Source organism: Rana temporaria, chromosome 7 (genome assembly GCF_905171775.1).
Source record: "Rana temporaria chromosome 7, aRanTem1.1, whole genome shotgun sequence".
NCBI lineage: Eukaryota > Metazoa > Chordata > Amphibia > Anura > Ranidae > Rana > Rana temporaria.
Window position 1 is genome coordinate 95,994,105 of NC_053495.1, and position 23,972 is coordinate 96,018,076.

General features: G+C 44.1%; 1 protein-coding gene across 3 annotated transcripts; it reads left to right on the top strand.

Annotated features, from left to right (window-relative positions):
- Nucleotides 1–471: 471 nt before the first annotated feature.
- On the top strand, nucleotides 472–22,755 carry GORAB (golgin, RAB6 interacting). 3 transcript variants are annotated; one of them, XM_040359698.1, is made up of 6 exons: nucleotides 472–597; nucleotides 629–693; nucleotides 11,249–11,579; nucleotides 19,016–19,117; nucleotides 19,529–19,669; nucleotides 21,573–22,755. In XM_040359698.1, exons 1-6 carry the CDS (start codon nucleotides 515–517, stop codon nucleotides 22,045–22,047), a joined length of 1,197 nt encoding a protein of 398 aa, XP_040215632.1. In that variant the 5' UTR covers nucleotides 472–514; the 3' UTR covers nucleotides 22,048–22,755. The 3 variants fall into 3 exon arrangements, with proteins under 3 accessions (XP_040215632.1, XP_040215634.1, XP_040215635.1); XM_040359700.1 differs by having other exon boundaries at nucleotides 472–595; nucleotides 636–693; XM_040359701.1 differs by having other exon boundaries at nucleotides 472–693.
- Nucleotides 22,756–23,972: the final 1,217 nt, after the last annotated feature.

Consider the following 23,972-nt stretch of genomic DNA (forward strand, 5'->3'; position numbering starts at 1 on the left):
CGGCTGCCGGGCCTTAAGCCAAGAATCCCCTGTGCGAATGCGCCGCTGCATTCAGCGGCTCATTGTGAGGGGAATATCTCCGAAACCGTAAAGGTTTAGGAGATATTTTTTTTACCTACAGGTAAGCCTTATTATAGGCTTACCTGTAGGTAAAAGTAAAATAAATAACTTTACTACCACTTTAATATTTCCACAGAGCAGCCTTTCCGCATTATATACCAAGTCATTCTAAATTTTAGAATCTAAAACATGACAAGCCATCCAATCAGAACTCCCGCCTCCTTCCCCAGCTTCCGGTCTCCGTCAGACAGCTCGGACAGCCCGGTGTTCTGCCCAAGCTGTGTGTTAGGAAAGCCGCGCAGGCGCTGAGAGGAGTTGGTGTAGTAGTTGATAGCTTTTACGTCGCAATCCGACGTGAAGAAGAAGCCCTTCGCGTGCCGCGCTCGCGCATGCGCAGTACAAGAGGTTGAGTTTTGACAGGTTCCACATTATGACAGAACACCTGGTCCTATGAATGGGGTGTGACGTGGCAGCGCGGAAGAGACAAGTGGAAGTTTACGGAGAGATCTGTGAGAGGCCGGGGGGTGACCCGGAGAGATCTGTGAGAGGCCGGGGGTGACCCGGAGAGGGCGGACATGGCGGGCTGGGCTGGATTTTCAGAGGCTGAGCTCAGGAGACTCAGACAGCAGCGAGGTACAGTGTGTGTAGAACCTCATTACATGTATAGTGTGTGTGTGTAGAATGCTCGCACCGATCGTCATTACATGTATAGTGTGTGTGTAGAATGCTCGCACCGATCCTCATTACATGTATAGTGTGTAGAATGCTCGCACCGATCCTCATTACATGTATAGTGAGTGTGTGTGTGTGTGTGTGTGTGTGTGTAATGTTCGCACCGATCGTCATTACATGTATAGTGAGTGTGTGTGTGTGTGTGTGTGTGTGTGGAATGCTCGCACCGATCATCATTACATGTATAGTGTGTAGAATGCTCGCACTGATCATCATTACATGTATAGTGAGTGTGTGTGTGTGTGTGTGTGGAATGCTCGCACTGATCCTCATTACATGTATAGTGTGTGTAATGTTCGCACCGATCGTCATTACATGTATAGTGAGTGTGTGTGTGTGTGTGTGTGTGTGGAATGCTCGCACCGATCATCATTACATGTATAGTGTGTAGAATGCTCGCACCGATCATCATTACATGTATAGTGAGTGTGTGTGTGTGTGGAATGCTCGCACTGATCCTCATTACATGTATAGTGTGTGTGTGTGGAATGCTCGCACTGATCCTCATTACATGTATAGTGAGTGTGTGTGTGTGTGGAATGCTCGCACTGATCCTCATTACATGTATAGTGTGTGTGTGTGGAATGCTCGCACCGATCATCATTACATGTATAGTGTGTGGAATGCTCGCACTGATCCTCATTACATGTATAGTGAGTGTGTGTGTGTGTGGAATGCTCGCACTGATCCTCATTACATGTATAGTGTGTGTGTGTGGAATGCTCGCACTGATCCTCATTACATGTATAGTGTGTGTAGAATGCTCGCACTGATCCTCATTACATGTATAGTGTGTGTGTGTGTGTGTGTGATGCTCGCACTGATCCTCATTACATGTATAGTGTGTAGAATGCTCGCACTGATCCTCATTACATGTATAGTGTGTGTGTAGAATGCTCGCACTGATCCTCATTACATGTATAGTGTGTGTGTGTGTGGAATGCTCGCACTGATCCTCATTACATGTATAGTGTGTGTAGAATGCTCGCACTGATCCTCATTACATGTATAGTGTGTAGAATGCTCGCACCGATCCTCATTACATGTATAGTGTGTGTGTGTGTGTAGAATGCTCGCACTGATCCTCATTACATGTATAGTGTGTGTGTGTGTGGAATGCTCGCACTGATCCTCATTACATGTATAGTGTGTGTGTGTGTGGAATGCTCGCACTGATCCTCATTACATGTATAGTGTGTGTAGAATGCTCGCACCGATCCTCATTACATGAATGTAGACTGTATGGGGGTTTCCTGCTCTGTACATGGGGTGACCCGACCAATGTGAGGAGCTTAGAGGGGAGGGATGTAACACTCCATCTATAAGGGGAGCCCTGTACTTATAACACTTAGGCCCCATTCACACCTGCGGAATGCCTACGGACCTGTGCAGGGACCGCCCTGTCATTCACCGGCTCAGCGGGGATCAACGGAGCGATCCCCGCTGAGCATACGGAGGTTCACAGGGCGGATAATTACTGATCCGCCCCGTGTGAAAGGGGCCTTAATGATTTCTGTCATCTGAACTCCAGTGATGACTGTTTTTGTTTATGGTTAGATTAGTGCAGAGTGGACCAGTCCACATTCCATACCCGAGCAGTGGTAGCAGAGGATCACTATAGTGGTCCTGACTGTCTTCTGGGACCTGTGGTGAGCGGCTGCCGGGAGGACACCACAGGAGGGCGCATGCTCAGCACCGGCGTTATTCAGTAAACGCCTTCCTTTATTCTCAATCAATACGAAGCATTCTAAGGTAGAGAGGCAGAATGGTAACGTCATGATCTCTTTACCTCATCCAATCGGAGAACTTGTTGCATTTATCGAGAATAATGCATAGGCAGCACTGTTGGCATAATAAAAACTCAGGTAATCGGCGCCCTGTTTATCAGTATAGATGTCCCTTTAACACAAGCTCTCTTTTTCTGTCAGCGTGAGGAAAGAAAAGCCAATACATCTGTGGTCAGCTGTCATTGAACACAGCTGATCTTGTGTGATTGGCTCTTTACCACGTTCTGTGATCAGCTGAATCCAAAGGATTTGGTGATCACAGATCGATCCACGCAATCAGGGGAGGTTGTCATATATGACGGCCTCCAAGCAAATTAGGCCTGCGCTGTAGCCGTCTTTCCGCTATAGCGCTGGCGAAAAGTGGATTTTTGACAACTATGCCAAGCGAGCGACCTACCTACTGTTGTCACTGTGCTAGCAAGACAGCTGATCGGTACTGAACCCGGAAGCTAACGGTGATACTGTAGTAATGGTGGTGCCTACTACTTATCTGTCTCCACAGGAATCTCACAGATATGGCACAAAGGTATAGTGTACATATGCAAAAATAGCTGTACCTGGAATTTAGCTTTAACCACTTTTAGGCCTAAAGCAGTTTTGCTGCTACAGGGCGGTGTGTGTGTGTGTGTGTGTGTGTGTGAGATCTCTAACATTTTAATTAAGGGGCGGGCATGCACCTCACACAGTAAAACACTGGCTAGGCCCACAGTTAACCCATATATATCAAACACTGCCAGACCCTCTATTAGAGCGTTGTAAATACCTTTTTAGAATGATGTTCAGGCTGGTCACATGACTCGCGCCCGCTGTATACATCCGATCTATGGCTTCTGCAGGTGAAGCGGAGACCTCCCTCTGACGTCTGCCAGAGAGATCACATGGCCGCTCAGCCCCTCCTGCAGTAGCTCTGGAAACCGTCCGAGTCACGTGACCGTTTTGAATTTTACTAATAGCGGTGGGGCGGAGATACAGACACAAAAGGGTGAGAGGAGAGCTGAGAGCAGGGCTGTGTATGACGGAGGGATGCACTCTGACCATGGTGGTCAGGGCTCAGCAGCCTTGATCACCATGGTCAGTACAGAGAGTGGGATACAGGAAGTGGCAGTTTGTTTGTGTGTGTGTTTTTTTTTTTTTTTTACAGTATACAGAGCTTTCTTACACAGGTAGGTCAGCATAGGTGTTGGGAGGGGGGAGGTTTGACCATGGAATTCAACTTCAACCGCTTTACCCCCAGGCCAATTCTGGCTTTTCTCGCATGCATGTAAAAATCTGCTTTTTTTTTTTTTTTTTTTTTTTTTTTTTTTCTTGCAGAAAATATGTACATCTGATAATTTGATATTTGTGCAGCATTTTTTCAAACGAAAATATTTTGGGCAAAAATACACTCGCATTTTAGTGAACACAATATCATACACAATTTAATTTTTTTTTTTGATAAATATAAAAAATATTACGCCAAGGAAATGGCAAAAATGTCACTCTTTAGAATTGCGCACAGCTATGTAATAACAAACTGCATACATTAAATTATCCATAGGCAACACTTTAAAAGCCTTTTACAGGTTACCAGTTTAGAGTTACGCAGGGGGTCTGGTCCTTGACTTATTGCTCTTGCTCTGACCTTCATGCCCATACCTCACGTGTGGTGATTGTCGTTTACATATGCATGTTAAACCTACATGTGCGTTCGCATTGTGTGTAAACACAGGGAGACGGCACTTTTAAACACTTCCCCCAGCAGCCTATAGCAAAATGACAGCCAGGAAGTGGTTGTTATCCTGACTGGGCTTCATATGACGTCCAGCAGGATAAGTGCCTTGTGGTATTGGGGTGGTTAAAAAAAAAAAATTATGGTGTTTTTTTTTTTTTTTTCCACAATACATGGGAAATAAAAAAAGTCTGTTAAATAAGAACATGTAGTAAAGCCATAGAATGTACCATGTAGGACCCAAACATGGCAAACATATCTTATCAAAGATTATATAGTGTACAGTATATCTTTTATTTTTACACTGTAACTTTATTTTCTATTGGATGAACTTTATTGCTATCCCAAGGGATGAACAACATCCCCTGGGATAGCATGAGCCATGACAGGTCCTCTTTATGTAGAGTTCTCGGGTCTGTTGGACTCCATATCTCTCCTCTGGCCTCTAGAGCTGTATGATTGTGGATAAAATGATAATCACAATTTTTTTTTTTTTGGTAAGAATAAAGATCAAGATTCTGGGGTTAACAACATCTTTCACATTATACAAAAAATTGGGCTAACTTTACGGTTTATTTTAATTCCTTGAAGTTTATTTTTTCCCAAAAAATTGCATTTCAAAGACTGCTGCGCAAATACAGTGTGACATAAAATATTGCAACAACCGCCATTTTATTCTCTAGGGTCTCTGCTAAAAAATATAGCCATTGGCTCCTGCTGCTGTCTCTGAGCCTTTGAGGAGAGAGAGCAGCGCTGCTGCTGGATTGAGATTGGGCTCAGGTAGGTATTTAGGGAGGACGGACTGCACATGAAAAAAGAGATGTATATATGTATGTATGTTTTCAACCTAATGCAGAGAATGCAAATTGACATTAACCTTTTACAACCACTTTAACAGAACACTTCACTTTCTTTATCGTACATCACGGGACACAGAGCGGCATTCATTACTATATGGGTTATATGGAGTACCTTCAGGTGTAGACACTGGCAATCTCAAACAGGAAATGCCCCTCCCTATATAACCCCCTCCCATAGGAGGAGTACCTCAGTTTTTACGCCAGTGTCTTAGGTGTTAGTCATGGTTTAGCTTGCCTCCGCATCCTTGGGATTAGGTGAGCTACCGGTTCTGTCCAAAAAAGCCTCAGCGCTAAAGTGGTCAGTAACCGGACCCCAAACCCTTGGGGTATAGCCCATAATGCTTTTCTTTTTAGAGAGCTGGACCCTGGGCCCAGAACTTAGAAACCTTTGGGTACCTAAAGTTTTCTGTTGCCAGGGTGCTATATGGGCCCAGGACAGTGGATCCTTCATAGGAACCCAGGGCCTGAAGGTCTAGACATCCCCACGGAGATGGGGGAAGATTGGGCCTCTTGCTTGGCAAAGTCCTGCGGCATGGAGCAGGTAAGTGAGGGGAAAACTTGCGGAACTTGGTTCTTAGCAGGTTTTTTTCTGGGGGGTCACAGGGGACATGCCTAAAGTTATGCACTGCATCTGGCAAACTAGTCACATATCATAAAGATAGGATGGCTCTCTATGTATTATTCCCCATAAGATGTGACCTCCCTTGTAGTGTTGGAAAAGCATTGAGTGGGGCCTGTGTTATATAAAAATATATGTGTGTGTCAGAGAGCTTTGCTTACCTGCAGGCCTCCAGGCGATGCTCCATTCAGTCTTCCTCCTCAGAGCCTGCAAGCAGGCAAAACGCTGACCTCCTCATGGTTCCAGGCTGCAGGCTGCAGTTTGCTGGAACAGAGAGGTCCCTTCCTCCCAAAATCCCCCCCCCTCCCCCTGTCGGGAGGGGCATTTCCTGTTTGAGATTGCTGGGGGGGGAAGGGCGGGTCAGTGGCTTAAAGGAAGGGGCGGCCCTTCCTTGTGTGTTCCATTCAATACTTTGGAACTGAGGAGAAAGACCAGAGCGGCAGCACGGGGCGCCGAGGACACACAGTGGCCAGAAAGGATATTGCAGTCTTCAGAGGACTGTTTTTTTCAAGCCTAGAAATAGGCTGTTTCTTTTCCATCTCATAGTTTTTCTTTGCAATACTACTCAGGGGGACAGAATGTTTTTTCTTTCCTGGATTTGAAACAAAAACGAAAAAAAAAAAAAGTCATCTAGGGGAGAGGAAGCATTTTTTTATCCCCCAAACAGGTGTTTGGACAATTAACTTTTATAGTTCCAAATACCAATAGGTAGCAGGTGTACCTCGGTATTGTACCATGGCATCCGGGTCAGAGGGTACAAGAGGTGGGGATTCCCCCAGAGAGTCTGAGGTCTCAGACAAAGCTATGCCGCTGTTTTCCCTACAGGGAGCCTTGGGGCCATCGGGATCTGGGGCTGGAGCTGACGCGGGTCAGTCCAACCCTAAGATGGTCACGGAGGAGGTATTACTCACCTCTTTAAAAGAGATGCAGAAAAGCATGGGAAAAATGATAGCCGCAGCTATGCGGGGCAGTAAGCGGAATAGATCTCCGTCGCCCGAGCGCGGACCCTCAGAAGAGGAGGTCCTTTCCTCAGGGGAATTGGACGACCTCTTGGACAAGGACCAAGTAGGTTCAGGGATCGAAGACCCGGATACAGAGGAGTCTGGGGCAGTCTCCCTGAGGGAGAGCTGGTGGATTCAAGGATTGTCGGACTTGGTCCATAGGGCATTCAACTTGCCAGTACCAGATCTCCAGGTATCGACGGTTTCAGCTTTGGGCTCACTGAGGGCGCCTCAAAGCAATGCTGTGTTTCCGATCCATCCTCTATTAGAGGGAATTTTGTTCCAAGATTGGAACAAGCCAGATAAGATCTTCTTACCACCTAAGAGGTTCTCTGTCCTATATCCTATGGAAGAAAAATTTTCCAAAAGATGGGCTACTCCTGCAGTGGACGCAGCCATCTCATGTGTTAACAGATCGTTAACATGCCCTGTAGAAAACATACAGGTGTTCAAGGATCCAGTTGATAAGCGCTTGGAAGCACTACTTAAGAACTCCTTCACTACTGCAGGGGCAGTAGTACAGCCAGCTGTGGCTGCGATTGGGGTCGCTCAAGCATTATCGGATCAATTTAAGCAGATGCTTAAACTTATTCCGGCCCAGCAGGCAGAAAAATTTTCGGATGTCCCTAAGGCCATATGTTTTACGGTAGACGCAATCAAGGATTCTATCCAGCAAGCGTCACGTTTATCGTTATCCCTTATCCATATGAGAAGACTCTTATGGTTAAAAAGCTGGGAGGCTGAGCCCCCATGCAAGAAGCTCCTGGTAGGGTTCCCCTTCCATGGAGGACGACTCTTCGGAGAAGACCTAGATAAATACATTCAGACCATTTCAAACGGCAAGAGTACTCTCTTGCCAACTAAGAAGAAGGTTCAGGGACCTGCGTTTAAACGACAGTATTCCCCTGGGCAGGGGCCCTCTAATGCCAAGCAGTATCGACGGCCTCCTGCAAAAGCAAACTTCGGCTTCAACAGCAGATCACAAGGACAGGCTGTTAGAGGCAAAAGGCAGTGGTTTCGCAAACCAGCAAAACCAGCCCCCAAGCCAACCTTATGAAGGGGCGCCCCCACCCACGAAGGTGGGGGGAAGGCTGCGACTCTTTTCAGAGATTTGGGAAGCCAGCATTCCCGACGAGTGGGTACGGTCTTCCGTGGCCACAGGCTACAAATTAGATTTCCTAAGGTTTCCTCCTCCTCATTTCCAGAAGTCGAGGATTCCAAACGATCCGGAAAAGGGAGCCGCATTAAGATCGGCATTAGATCATCTACTTTCCCAGGAAGTAATAGTAGAGGTACCAGTCCTGGAACAGGGGCTGGGTTTCTACTCCAACCTATTCATCATCCCAAAATCCAATGGAGATGTCAGGCCAATTTTGGACCTAAAGATGGTAAATGCATATCTAAAGATCCGCTCATTTCGGATGGAATCCGTGCGGTCAGCAGCTGCCACACTCCAGAAGGACGACTTCATGGCGTCCATAGACATAAAGGATGCCTACCTTCATGTTCCAATTTATCAGCCACATCAAAGATATCTACGCTTCATGGTGGCTTCGCGTCACTTCCAATTCGTGGCGCTTCCCTTCGGGTTGGCTACGGCCCCCCGGGTGTTCACGAAGGTCCTAGCTCCAATCCTAGCCAAACTAAGGATCCAAGGGGTCACGATCCTAGCATACCTGGACGACCTCCTAGTCATAGATCACTCGTCTCCCGGCTTGGAGCGAGCAGTGGCCCTCACGGTCCAATACCTCGAGAGGTTCGGCTGGGTCCTAAATCGAGAAAAGTCAGCTTTCCAGCCCACAAAGCAGTTGGAATATCTCGGCATAAGATTAGACACAGAACAACAAGGAGTGTTCCTACCTCTGAGGAAGGTAAAAGCCATCAAGGAATTAATCCTACTGGTTCTAAGCAAGAAAGAACCGACTATTCGCCTATGTATGAGGTTACTAGGCAAGATGGTGGCCACATTCGAGGCGGTACCATATGCCCAGAGCCACACTCGCATCCTACAGGCAGCCATCCTGTCAGCATGGAGCAGAAGGCCACAGGCCTTGGATATCCCGTTGCCGCTCTCATCAAGAGTCCGACAAAGTCTGTGTTGGTGGTTAGACCCTCAGAATCTACTGAAGGGGAAGTCTTTCAGCCCAGTGGCTTGGAAGATAGTGACCACAGACGCCAGCCTGACGGGCTGGGGAGCAATTTTGGATGGTTGCACTCGCCAAGGTACTTGGGCAAAGCCAGAGAAGCAGTTGCCCATCAACATCTTGGAGCTCAGAGCTGCTCGACTAGCCCTCAGGGCTTGGACGTCAAAATTGCAGGGGTTCCCGGTGAGAATTCAATCAGACAATGCCGTGGCATACATAAATCACCAAGGGGGAACCAGGAGTCAAGCCGCTCAGAGAGAGGTGAGCTTGATTCTTCTATGGGCAGAGGCTCATGTGCCCTGCATATCGGCAATATTCATTCCAGGAGTGGACAACTTTCAGGCGGACTTCTTAAGCCGCCAGACTCTATGGCCGGGGGAATGGTCTCTGCATCCACAAGTCTTTCAAGCACTCTGCCAAAGATGGGGAGTGCCGGACGTGGATATCATGGCATCGAGACTCAACAAGAAACTAGACAGGTTCATGTCCCGCTCAAGGGATCCGATGGCCTGCGGAACCGATGCGTTGGTTTGCCCTTGGCATCAGTTCAAACTTCTTTATGCGTTTCCCCCGCTCCAGTTACTACCCCGCCTGCTGCGCAGGATCCGGGTGGAGCACATACCAGTCATCCTGGTAGCTCCAGCATGGCCCAGAAGAGCATGGTACTCACTAATCTTAAGGATGGTAGTGGGAGACCCGTGGACTCTTCCTCTACGGCCAGACCTGCTATCGCAAGGTCCGATCCTCCACCCTGCCTTACGGCATCTAAATTTGACGGCCTGGAAGCTGAATCCCTGATTCTCAGGGGTAGAGGTCTGTCTCAGAAAGTAATCTCTACCCTAATCAGAGCCAGGAAACCGGTCTCTAGGGTGATTTATTACAGGGTCTGGAAGGCCTATGTAGGCTGGTGTGAGTCCAAGCGATGGCTTTCTCGCAAATTTACCATCGATAGAGTATTAAGTTTTCTCCAGCTAGGAGTGGATAAAGGATTGGCATTAAGCACAATCAAAGGACAGATTTCTGCTCTGTCAGTGTGGTTTCAGCGGCCGCTGGCCACCCACTCGCTGGTTAAGACCTTCCTTCAAGGGGTCTTACGTATTAGACCTCCAGTTAAATCCCCGCTTTGTCCGTGGGATTTAAATCTTGTTCTGTCAAGTTTACAGAAACAACCGTTTGAGCCGTTGGCTGATATTCCTTTGGTTCTACTGACAAGGAAGTTAGTATTTTTGGTTGCCATAGTTTCCGCAAGAAGAGTTTCGGAGCTGGCAGCCTTATCCTGTAAGGAACCATATCTTGTTTTTCATAAGGACAGGGTCGTTCTCCGCCCTCATCCTTCCTTCCTTCCGAAGGTCATATCCAGTTTTCATTTGAACCAGGATTTGGTATTACCATCCTTCTTCCCTAAACCTACTTCCAGAAAGGAAGGGTTGCTGCATACCTTGGATATTGTCAGGGCCATGAAGGCCTATCTTAAAGCTACAAAGAAGATCCGGAAGACAGATGTGCTGTTCATTCTACCGGATGGGCCCAAGAAGGGGCAGGCAGCTGCAAAGTCCACCATTTCTAGGTGGATTAAGCAATTAATCACTCAGGCCTACGGCTTGAAAGGGTTGCCTCCTCCAGTATCATTAAAGGCTCATTCTACTAGAGCCATGGGCGCCTCCTGGGCAGCACACCACCAGATCTCTATGGCTCAAGTTTGCAAGGCGGCAACCTGGTCTTCTGTCCACACGTTTACAAAATTCTACAAGTTGGACGTAAGAAGGAATACTGATACTGCCTTCGGGCAGGCAGTGCTGCAGGCTGCAGTTTGAGACCCTCGGATTCCGGGGGCTCCTCTTGTTCGAGTTAAATTTAAAAATTTTATTTTTCTCAACTAAGTTGGATTTATTATGATTTGAGTATATCTCTAAATTAAATCCTTTTGTCTTGGAGATGTTCTCCCTCCCCTCATTGTAAGCATTGCTTTGGGACATCCCATATAGTAATGAATGCCGCTCTGTGTCCCGTGATGTACGATAAAGAAAAAGAGATTTTTAATACAGCTTACCTGTAAAATCTTTTTCTTGGAGTACATCACGGGACACAGAGCTCCCACCCCTCTTTTTTGAGGACCATTTTGGGAGGCATACTGCTTACTACAAAACTGAGGTACTCCTCCTATGGGAGGGGGTTATATAGGGAGGGGCATTTCCTGTTTGAGATTGCCAGTGTCTACACCTGAAGGTACTCCATATAACCCATATAGTAATGAATGCCGCTCTGTGTCCCGTGATGTACTCCAAGAAAAAGATTTTACAGGTAAGCTGTATTAAAAATCTCTTTTTCTGTTAACAGATTCATCACACAATCTGAAACAAGCATGTCCCCCTGAAGCATTTTTTAGCCCCCCTCAACCTCCTGGCAAGGGAAGTGCCCAGGAGCCAACTCAAGGAAAGAAAAGTCTCCAGGCACCAAATCAGAAAAGGGCTCTGAAGGATCCAGGCAAAGCAACATGTGCAGAGTCCAAACCAAAGATGTCTCAAAGTGTGGCTCCAATGCCCAGCTCATCCAAATTGCAAAAACTCCCGGAAGCATCAATAATAAGAGACAAAGACAACAAATCGGAACCACAGCAGAAGAATGTTGAAGAACCAGATGAACAGCTATTTAAAATGGAGATAGAACTGTTAGTAAGTCTTTTCTTTAAGAAAAAACAAAATCACTCTTCACATGTGTTAGTAGGACATACGCTATATTGCCAAAAGTATTGGGACGCCTGTCTTTACACGCACATGAACTTTACTGGCATCCCAGTCTTAGTCCGTAGGGTTTAATATTGAGTTGCCCCCCTGCAGCTATAACAGCTTCAACTCTTCTGGGGAGGCTGTCCACAAGGTTTAGGAGTGTGTCTATGAAAATGTTTGACCATTCTTCCAGAAGTGCATTTGTGAGGTCAGGCACTGATGTGGATGAGAAGGCCTGGCTCGCAGTCTCCGCTCTAATTCATCCCAAAGGTGTTCTTTCGGGTTGAAATCAGGACTCTGTGCAGGCGGGTCAAGTTCGTCCACCCCCAAACTCGCTCCTCCATGTCTTTATGGACTTTTGGTAATATAGTGTGTGTCCACATTACCAAATTATATTATTTGGTTGTTTTCAATTACCATTGAAGTTTAATTTAAATCCTTATGGCAACATAATTTTTTTTACATTTTATTTCCTTTGTTTAGCTCATATGCAAAGTATGATTTTGATGACAGTTTAAACAACATTTTAAGACACTCCAGGCAGCAGCAATACATTACTGCCTCTCACCCCTGCAACTGCAAGGGTTAAATGCTTGTTTAGTCTAGGGGTAAAGTAATTAGCTGTAATTTACTCTAAAGAGTCTACTGCTCACCTACGTGTTTCAGCTCTCACACGATTCATTCCCCATCTCGGTCGCTCCCAACCAGGAAAAAAGATAGTCTTTTGCATGAAACAGTGTTGCTTGATTAACAAAGACCCTTGCAGTGTAGCCCTCCTCCAATGCAAGGGTTAAATGCTTGTTTTAAAGGATAAGTTCACCTTTAGGGATAAAATAATAAATTAACCCCAATGCTGATTTTCAACTATAAATGTGACAGCAGTTGTGGGTGAGAAGAATCCCCACCCACTGTCACACCCCAAATACAAGTGCAACATGTTTTAAAGATGAACTTGGCCTTTAAGTCTAGGGGTAGATGAATAAGCTGCCTTATTCCTCGCTTTGCCAGGCTTTGGGCACTCTTCTCTGATGCTGTGGGTGCACTTCTCTCCTTCGTTGGATACAATGCAGGACTATTGGTCAGAACCTCTGGCCGGAGCAAAAAATATAAGTGGTTTCAGGGAACGCATAGAAGGGGAACCCTGCGCCAAAAAAAAAATCCATACCAGACCCTGCCGTGCCCCCTCCCATCTCCTGAACCATACCAGGCCACATACAGAGGATGTCCCCATGTTGATGGGACAAAAGGGCCTCATCCCTACAACCCTTGCCCGGTGGTTGTGGGGGTCTGCGGGCGGGGGGCTTATTGGAATCTGGAAGCCCCCTTTAACAAAGGGGACTGCCAGATCCTGGCCCCCCTATGTTAATTGGTAACAGGGTACATTGTCCCTTTCCCTTTTCACGAAAAAATTGGGTCTACAGTAGACGGCTTGGGACAAGTCCTTTATTAAAGCGATACGGAGAAAAAAAGCTGTCTCGATCCCGCCGCTACGAACGATACCGCCTCAATAGGAGGCGCCCTGCCGAATGACGCGTGACCCGTTTTGACAGCTCTTTTATAGCTAAGGGCGGGGCCACCTGCCGTGTGGGTGACCCCGCCCCCTCTGACGCAAGGGGGAACGTCATGTCCCCTCTCTCTCATCGCGCCCATCTTCAACTCTTCTTTCCGTGGACTCCGGCTCTATTGGCCGGAGTCGTGTGACGTCAGCGGGAGCCGACAGTCACGGCACAGGCACTATAGAAGCGGCACTGATCGTGCTCTTTCTTTAGTGCGCATGCACAGATTATGTCGGCGCCGGCTTCTAGGGCGAATATCTCCTAAACCGTAGAGGTTGAGGAGATATTTATAGTACCTACAGGTTAGCCTTATAGGCTTACCTGTAGGGAAAAGTAGTTGTACAAGATGTACAACCACTTTAAAAGAAAATTAACTATCTGCCTATACTTTTATGATTTATGTATTGTGTATTTTAATAGCTGAGATCAATTTAAGGTCAGAGTGAAGTCAGTTTGGCATCATTACCTGTTGCAAATGCATAATAAGCACATCTTAACCACTTAACCCCTGGACCATATTGCTGGTCAAAGACCAGAGCACTTTTTGCGATTCGGCACTGCGTCGCTTTAACTGACAATTGCGCGGTCGTGCGACGTGGCTCCCAAACAAAATTGGCGTCCTTTTTTCCCCACAAATAGAGCTTTCTTTTGGTGGTATTTGATCACCTCTGCGGTTTTAGTTTTTGCGCTATAAACAAAAATAGAACGACAGTTTTGGAAAAAAATGCATTTTTTTTTTTGCTATAATAAATATCCCCCAAAAATCTATAAAAAAAAATATTTTCTTCCTCAGTTTAGGCCGATACGTATTCTTCTATATATTTTTCTAAAAAAAAAAATCGCAATAAACGTTTGATTGGTTTGCGCAAGTTATAGCGTTTACAAAATGGGGGGTAGTTTTATGGCTTTTTTTTTTTTTTACTAGTAATGGCGGCGATTTTATATATATATATATATATATATATATATATATATATATATATATATATATATATATATATATATATATATATATATATATATATATATATATATACATATACATACATACATACATACATACATACATACATACATACATACATACATACATACATACATACATACATACATACATACATACATTTTTTTTGTTTTTTTTTCGGTACTGCGACATTATGGCGGACACTTTTGACACATTTTTGGGACCATTGGCATTTTTATAGCGATCAGTGCTATAAAAATGCATTGGATTACTATAAAAATGCCACTGGCAGGGAAGGGGTTAAGTATGTTCCCTGGGTGTGTTCTAACTGTAGGAGGGGGGGGGGGTGGACTGACATGGGGAAATGACTGATCGCTGTTCATACATTTGTATTTCTCTCCCTGACAGCTCCCGATCCTCGTTCGATTGCCGCCGGCCACGTGCGTCGGGATCAGGGATGAGCAGGCGGCTTTGCGAGGTGACGTAGAGCTACGTGCTCTCGTGCAGGGGACCCGACCTGCCGCCGTATAACTGCAGCGGCTGGTCGGCAAGTAGTTGTGTTAACTATACCTTATGTGCAGTTACTCCTGAAAATTAGGTCTTACATTTTTTAAATGTATGGTACACTAGGTTAATTGCACACAGAGTGATATATTTCAAGCATTTCTTTCTTTTATTTTAGATGTTTATGGCTTACAGCTAGTCAAAACCCAAAATTCAGTATCTCAGAAAATTAGAATATTACGTAAGACCAATAAGAGGATTTTTAATACAGAAATGTTGGCTTACTAAAAAGTATGTCATGTATAATATTTACTTAATACTTGGTTGGGGCTCCCTTTTCATGAATTAATGCATCGATGTGGTGTGGCATGAAGGCAATAGGCCTGTGGCACTGCTGAGGTGCTATGGAAGCCCAGGTTGCCTTCAGCAGGTCTGCATTGTTGGATCTGTTCTTTCAGGTAAGACGCTTTTGAAATTGTCTCTGGTTCAGGAGTGGCTTGACACAAGGAATGTGACCGTTGTCCTGGATACGTCTGTGTGGTGGCTCTTATAGCACTTACACCAGCCGTAGTCCACACCTTGTGAATCTCCCCTAAATTCTTAAATGGCCTTTTCTTCACAATCCTCTCAAGGCTGCAGTTATCCCTGTTGCTTGTGCACCTTTTTTCTACCACACTTTTTCCTTCCACTCCACACTTTCCATTAAGGGGCCAATTACTGTATTCTAGACAACTGTTAAGTCAGCAGTCTTCCCTATAATTGTGTAACCTACTGAACCAGACTGAGAGACCATTTAAAGGCCTAGGAAACGTTTACAGGTGCTTTGAGTTAATTGGCTGTTTAGAGTGACATCATGAGTCTACAATATTGAACTTTTTCACAATATTCTAATTTTTCTCACTAGTTATAAGCCATAATACTCAAAATTTAAAAGAAAGAAATGCTTGAAAAATATCTGTGTGTAATGATCTATAATAACGAGTTTCACCTTTTCAATTAAATTACTGAAATTAACCACTTGCCGCCAAATCGCGTATCTGTACGTTATTTGATTTCAAGTAGTTGTACCAAAGTGATGCCTGCTGCTGCTGTTTTTTTTTAGAGCCGCTGGTCAGCTCTTTTGTAATAAGATACGGCTAAGTAGCCGCTCGGCTGTTACAAGCAGCGGGCAACCAGCCAGAACGTCCGCCGGAGACCAGAACAAAGCAGGAATCGGTGACGGATATGGTAATCCAGAAGCGACATCATGACATCGCTTCCGGTTTACTGGCATCTCAAAGGCACTTTTTGATTTACAAAAAAAAAAAAAGCATTCAAAACCGCTGATATTAGTGTTTTGAATGCTTTCAAGTGCAAAGGAGGGATTTGGGGTCTTTTGGAACCCAGATGCCTCCAAAAAGAGTACCTGCCACGTGCCTTGAGGCGATTTGGTTCACGTTTGTAGCACTATACAAGTTACTCACTCGCCTATTGCTGTCACAAGGGATTCCCTGTGACAGCAATAAAAGTGATAAAAAAAAATTGAGATGCATTTGTATGTAACACAATTATATGTTGCCATTAAATTAAACCTGGGGGGAAATGATGGATGTTCAATTATTTAATATTTTTAAGCAGTAAATTAGCTTTCAATCAAGTCTTTACCAGCCAGCCATTACACGCTGCTGCCGCATCTATTACAAACATGGCAATAAATGTGGGCTATTTCTGGTGGGGACTCCGCAAGACCATGGGCTCATTGTTGGCTCCAAGGGCAAGAAAGTCCATCACCTCAAAGCAATGGCTAACGCATTTGGGCATTTATTTTTCTGTTATACAATCTCCAATTATATGCTTCATCAGGGACATGCCAGGCCCTAATTGAGCAAACTAAGGCATACCTTATTTCTTACCACTTACCATAATTGGAGCCTTTCCTACATTCGAAGCTGGACTTGCCTATTTACGATGGATACAATTCAAAGAGCGATCCAGTCCATTAAACCTCATAAATGACCAGGGGTTGGGTGGCTTCACAATACACTACCACAAACTACTCCTCTTGCATCTTACTGCACACATTATGAAGGCTCTAAGGCCCAGATTCACAAAAGAGATACGACGGCGCATCTCCAGATACGCCGTCGTATCTCTGCCTAGCGCCGTCGTATCTATGCGACTGATTCATAGAATCAGTTACGCATAGATATTCAGTAGATCCGACAGGCGTAAGTCTCTTACGCCGTCGGATCTTAACTGCAATTTTTTTTTGCCCGGTAGGTGGCGCTTCCGTCGATTTCCCCATCGAGTATGAAAATTGGCGAAAAATTGGCGAATTCCCGAATGTACGCGTGGCCAACACAGTAAAGTTACAACGTTTACGTTGGGCTTTTCCCAGCGTAAAGTTGCCCCTGGGTCTATGAGGTGCAGTCAATGTTAAGTATGGCCGTCTTTCCCGTGTCGAAAATTTATAAAATTACGTAGTTTGCGTAAGTCGTCCGTGAATGTTGCTGGACGTAATTTACGTCCACGTCAAAACCAATGATGTCCTTGCGACGTCATTTAGAGCAATGCACGCTGGGATATTTTGGGGACGGCACATGCGCAGTTCGTTCAGCGCGGGGACGCGCATCATTTAAATGATACACGCCCCTTACCCGCCGCATTTGAATTCCGCCGGGTGATTTACGTTACGCCGCCACAACTTTACACGCAAGTGCTTTGTGAATAGAGCACTTGCCTGAAAAACTTGCGGCGGCGTAACGTAAATGAGATACGTTACGCCCGCACAGAGATACGACGATCTCTGTGAATCTGGGCCTAAATGTATTGACCCAAAACCCCACAGAACATTGAACTCCCAGGCGTATATAATCATTTTCCCAAAGATGGAAAAGATCTGATGTGTGCTAGTTTCCACCCCATCTCCTTTCAGAACCTAAACCTCAAATTGTTCACAAGTACTGGCCTACTGCTTCCTTTTTATTGCTCACCAAACTATTGCATCTTGATCAAGTAGGCTTTATCCCTACTTTTGAGGTTTCTGACAATACTATCAAAGTACTTAACCTGATCCACACAGTCACCTCCTCTTTGAACTCTTGTCTTCTGGTGGCAACTGCCCTTAAGACATTTGAAGTTAATTGGTTCTTTATCACTTCTTTCCTGCAACATATTGGGCTTGGTGGGAACATGTTAAAATGGGACAACGCTGGCTACCATTCGGGCATGGTAAAAGTCAACATGATGGTCCTCCTTGAAGCCTTTCATTGTATCCAATGGGACGAGGGAGGGCTGTCCACGCTCCCCTAGACTCTGTGCTCACTATAGAACCCATTCTTTGCAAAATCCAGCTTAATCCCAATATCTCCAGGCCTCTGAATAGGTGACACAATATAAGATCTCTGTATATGTGGATGGTTTAGTTTCCCTCCCCAACCCTTAAATATCACTCTCCAACTTTCTTAGAAAATTTGAGATTTCCAGAGAACTCCACTTGAAAATCCAATTTCAAAAGCTCTAAGCTATGGAGATCGCAATGCTGGCTCACCAAACGGGTTTGTTAAAGTGCTTTAGGCTCAAATGGGCCTCCCAGAGCCATTAAGTATTTTAGGGACCCTTTTTTTATTCAAATTGTAATTTCTCATTATATTTCACACCCTACTTTTTGGGCAGCAATCGAGAATGTTCTCATGGTCTCACTGCTGCAATATTAAAATAGCAATGCTGCCTAAGTTCTATAAAGTATCTCTGCTAAGCTATGCTGGTCCACATCCCCATGAAGCAGGTCAATGCACTTTTAACAAAAAAATTCTCTCCCGGAGAACCCAATCCTTTTTTTCTTTTGCATACATTTCTTAAGGAAATTAATCCTTCACCACCCTTTTAACCCAGCTAAAGCCTACATATTCCTGAAGTGTAGGGATCAGTCATCTTCCTCCGCACTGCTGTAGCTAAGCAGATTGGAAAAAATCAACAAGATGGAGAAGTTAACCCTAAGTGAGGTGAAAGCACTGTTGGGTACCTCCTCTTGACACCAGGTTCTTCACCTGACTTTTGTTCCGGGGGAGACTCTACCCTCTTTCTTCCTATATACCCCTACTTTCCCAAGCATGCTCCTCGCCTTTTTCCTGCTTTCTTATGCATATAGAAAGGGCGTGGCTTTAAAAAGGCTGCATTAGCTCAGCAGCACCAAGGTGAAACAAAAGATGAGAAAAGGTGAAAATGTTTTGTTAAATATATAAAAAAACAAAATGAAATGCCATTGTTTACATCCACTTTACCAAACCCATAATGAATTGTACCACGTGTTTTGCTTGATATCTGATTTTTTTTTTTTTTTTTTTTTATATCTGATATTTTGGAAATTAAACAGGAAAGAGAAATCTCGCTTGGATCATCTTCAGCTGGAGCAGCGTTTAATGGAAGAGAAGAATAAGCGCAAGAAGGCTCTGCTTACAAAGGCCATATCTGAAAAGTGAGTGAAACTTTGTGATGCAACGCCCTGTTTATAAATAAACACTTATACATAGTTGGTACATAGAACTGATAAGCACAGGATTAAAGTGAAGCTATAGATTTAACGTAGCCATTTCCTGCTGCTGGAACACATAGAGCAGTCGCTCACCCAGCACCCCGCTGCCTAACTTGTGCCCAACAGTATGTGGGCCGCATGTTGAGGGCCAGCAGGTTGTGTGTTGGGCTGGGGACTATAAGGTCATATTTTATGTGATAACTGCAACTGATTGCACCAGGAAAATGCACATGTAGTGAATGTTGGATGAATATTGCTAGAAAATCTACCATGTATTTTATATGGTTTTATTTCAGAAGGGCTACTGCATATATTACATTTTGGTTGCATTATTATTTTTTTATTTTTTTGTAGATCAAAAAAAACTCAGGCAGAAGCTTTGAAACTCAAGAGAATTCAAAAGCAGCTTCAAGCCCTTGATGATTTGGTGTCTACAGACATCGGCATACTACGCACTAGAATTGAACAAGCATGTTTAGAATTTTCCCAAGCCAGGTAAGTAGTCTAGATGTTCAACATGTTTTGCATTCTGTAAAATGTAATTAAGTTGTTCTTTTCTTCCTTTTTATTGAACACAGAGAAGCAGATTGGCACTTACTGTTTTTTTTTTCCCCCCCCCCCCTCCCCATTTCCTTTTAGGAGAAGTACAGTAGATCACAGGAGTGCAGTTTGTTTTGCACTCCCGTGTCCTGTTTTCAGCAGCATGTAGTGCCGGTTCAGGCTGGTGAAAGATCGCAACAATATGGTCGGGATCTGCCTGCAACCCTGGATCGGCACTAGCAATCAGCTCTGTTTGATCGCTTGGTTCTCAGTCTTGGGCTCGATTCACATCTATGCATGTTGCTTGAGAGTAGTGGTTCTCAACTCCTATCCTCAGGATACATGACAGGTGATATCATTTGCTGCTCAGTGATTGCAGTATTCTAGTCTGCATCCAGACAAGGCAATACTTAAAATCTGGCTTGTTAGTGGGTCCTGAGGACAGGAGTTGAGAATTATTGCTTTAGAACTTTTCTGCAGTGTTTTTTACTGTGCTTTTTTACTGCAGCGTTTTTGCCGTGATTTGTAATCAGACCGATGCTGCAGCCATCTAGGTAAACCCACAAATAGAAACCCTCTCTTGCAATTTATAAGTGCCTATCCAAGACATATGATCACAAATCTTTATTTGTAGTGAAACTGATCGTGGTATTCAGATTAAAAAAATTAAGCACAGATTTGTAGAACAAGACTACCCTAGGGATATAATGGAAATTATAGAGGCTTACAATTTCTTGGCGGGTTGAAGTGCTTGGGTGTAACTTTTTATGCTATTACACTTTTTTAGTTAAAAATAAAAAGACCCTATGTGATTTTTTTTTTTTTTTTTTTGTGACATGTTCTTTTTAATGAGATATTGCTCAATTGGAAGTCAATGGAGTGCAGTTCAAGCTCCATTAGCCTTCTTCCCTAGCCAGTGACTGGGAAATTGACAGCAGGACCAGGCAGTAACGTTTTACACATTGCTTCTGGGTTCTTGCTAGGGAAGCAAACTGATGTGAACGGCCTTGCATTGCTTGTGAGGATGCTGAGGAAAAGTCCACTGCTGGAGGATTGGGTGAGTAAAATTTTGCTCTTCACATAGACAGAAAAACCAACTTTAAAGCGGGATTAAAACCTCCCCTAAAAAAAAAAAAAAATCAATTGGGCTCCCCGCAGCGTTATGTCATAATGTACTAGTATGCTGTGCATACTAGTACATTGTGACAGGCTTGCCCGCAAATGGAGCCCTCCAGCACAATGCTGTCATGGCTCCCCCAGCGCTTCCATCTCCGCCCAATCTTCCTACCAGATTCCCGGGCTTTGCCCGTTTTAATGGCCAGAGCCATAATGTCGTCACTCTGAGCATGCATGCATGCGGGAGCCCCAGCACCACTCTGCATTCTACAGCATACTGTATGCCCTGGAATGCAGAGCATCGCTGTGCATGCACGGGTGACGTCACTGGTCATTGCTGATGTGAATATTTCCTAAACTGTACGTTTAGGAGATAGGTAAGTTTACCTGTAGGTACAATGAATATCTCCTAAAGGTAAGCTTACCTGTAGGTACAATGAATATCTCAAAGGTAAGCTTACCTGTAGGTCCAGTAAAGCAAGTGCCTTTTTTACTATTTTTTTTTTTTTCCCCCCATGTAATATGGGGGCAGCCCCACCTCTCAGGAGGATTTTTACTTTTCCTGGAGTTGGGCTTTAAGTTGATCTTCTGTTAGTGTATAAATAATATAAACAGTATATTGCTGATAACATTTACAGCTGACAACCATTTCCTGTTTCTTATTGTAGTACCATTCCGTTTGAAATAAGCCCATTGTTTTCTCGAAAATATAATTGGGAAAATGTATTCTCTTTATCTACAGGAAACGCTATGATCGTGCAGAATCTGAATTTGTTGCAGCCAAACTGGACTTGCACAAGAAAACCCAGATTAAGGAGCAACTAACCGAGCACCTATGTACCATCATACAACAAAACGAGCTACGTAAAGCTAAGCGTCTTGAAGAGCTTATGCAGCAGCTAGAAATGGGGACTGATGATGAGGGACTGGAACTAGAGATTGAGATTGAGCACATGCTGCAGCATCAAGAGGCTGAAGCAAGAAAGCAGTCTTTGGGATCTGCAGCTGAAAAATGCCACAATGCCTTAAATATACAAGAAACGTGTTCAGTAGAAAAAGACCAAAAGCCTTCAGAAATGCAGGAAACAAGTATAGATGAAAAGGACAAACCGAGTATACACAAGGAGCAAATAAAAGAGTCCGATCAGCCCTCTACAGAAAAAACGGCAGCTACCAGTGAAGACTTGACACATTCGCCACATGAACTTGAAAGCTGACGTGTCCAAAGATGTTTAGTAAATGGGAAGGCTTCTACACTGACTATCATAGTTTCATAAATACTCTAATCATATTGCTGTATATATTGTTTAATACAATCTTCTTTCCAGGAGGCTTTGTGTAACGGGAACACTAAACGTATTCACTTAAATTTTTTCTACTGTATAATAATTTTATGTTTGTATCCAACACTATTTGCATATAACATTTTAGTTTGTCACAAATTAGACTGTAACATGCCCTCTTCTTAAAATTGAACTCTTTCATAAGTTACTCCACTAGACCCATAGAGTAACAATAAATGGGGCATGTATTAGGCTACTACTATCATGTAATCTCGTGATGATCTCTGATTATCTGCATCATTTGTATTATGCAGAGTGCAAAACCGTTTGGAAATGTTATTCTCAGGTGTTAAAAATGTTCAAAGTGCCGTAAATATGTGGATTAAACTTTTCTTCTGTAAAATCAATTGGAGCATCATCCTCCTTTTTAAGAGGTTTCTACTGGGTGAACAATGTTGCTAAATGTTTTTTAATAGTGATTTGCTAGAATTGGTTCAAAAGTCAGTTAAATATATTGTGTTCCATGTGATGGGCGATCTTGGTTTGTACTAAACTGACCTTTTTGAAGCTTCAATCAAGCAAAAGGCCATTGTGTTGCTGATTGTCTGTTGGTGAATGTAATAAACGTTGTTTCTTTCTTTTGTTTTTTCTTTTCTGTGGATTGGAAAGATAGAATAGATTTTTATTTTTTATTTTTTTATTTTTCATGTGAAGACCTCTTGCAAGCAATCTGTAATCTGCTGTGATTTTAAATAATTTGTATCAAGTGTTCTGAGGGCTGTTCTGGATTAGCAGTGCTTTGAAAAGGTATTCATACCCCATTTGAAATTTTCCACATTTTGTCCTGTTATAACCAAAAACTTAAAAAATAAATTATTGGGATATTATGTTATAGACAACACAAAGTGGCACATAATTGTGATGTGGAAGGAAAATGATAAATGGTTTTAAAATGTTTTATAAATATCTGAAAAGTGTGGTATACATTTTGTATTCAGCCCCCCCCAAAGGCAATACTTTGTAGAAACCACCTTTCACTGCAGTTACAGCACAAGTCTTTTGCGGATGTCTCTACCAGCTTTGCACATCTAGAGTGCTGTTTTTGCCCATTCTTCGTTGCAAAATCGCTCAAGCTCTGTCAGATTGGATGGAGAGTGTCTGTGAACAGCAATTTTCAAGTCTTGCCACAGATTCTCGAATGGATTTAGGTCTGGACTTTTGACTGGGCCATTCTAACACATGAATATGCTTTGATCTAAACCATTCAATTGTAGCTCTGGCTGTGTTTTTATCGTAGTTGTCCTGCTGGAAGCTGAACCTCTGCCCCAAACTCAAACCTTTTGCAGACTCAGGTTTTCTTCTAAGATTGCCCTGTATTTGGCTCCATCCATCGTGCCATCAACTCTGACCAGCTTCCCTCTCCCTGCCTAAGAAAAGCATCCCCACAAGATGCCACCACCATGTTTCACAGTGGAGATGTGTTCTATGTGATGTGCAGTGTTGGGTTTTTTTCGCCACACATAGCGTTTTGCTTATAGGCTAAACAAGTAAAAAAAATTAAAATTGTCTCATCTAACCAGGGCACCTTCTTCCACATTTTTGCTGTGTCCCCCACATGGCCAGCTTTGTGGAGTGCGCGACTAATAGTTGTCCTGTAGACAGATTCTCCCACCTGAGCTGTGGATCTCTGCAGCTCCTCCAGAGTTACCATGGGCCTCTTGGCTGCTTCCCTGATTAATGCTCTCCTTGCCCGGGCCTGTCATTTTAGGCTTGCCATGTCTTGGTAGGTTTGCAGTTGTGCCATACTTTTTTGGATGGATTGAGAAGTGCTTTGTGGGATATTTTTTACAACCTAACCC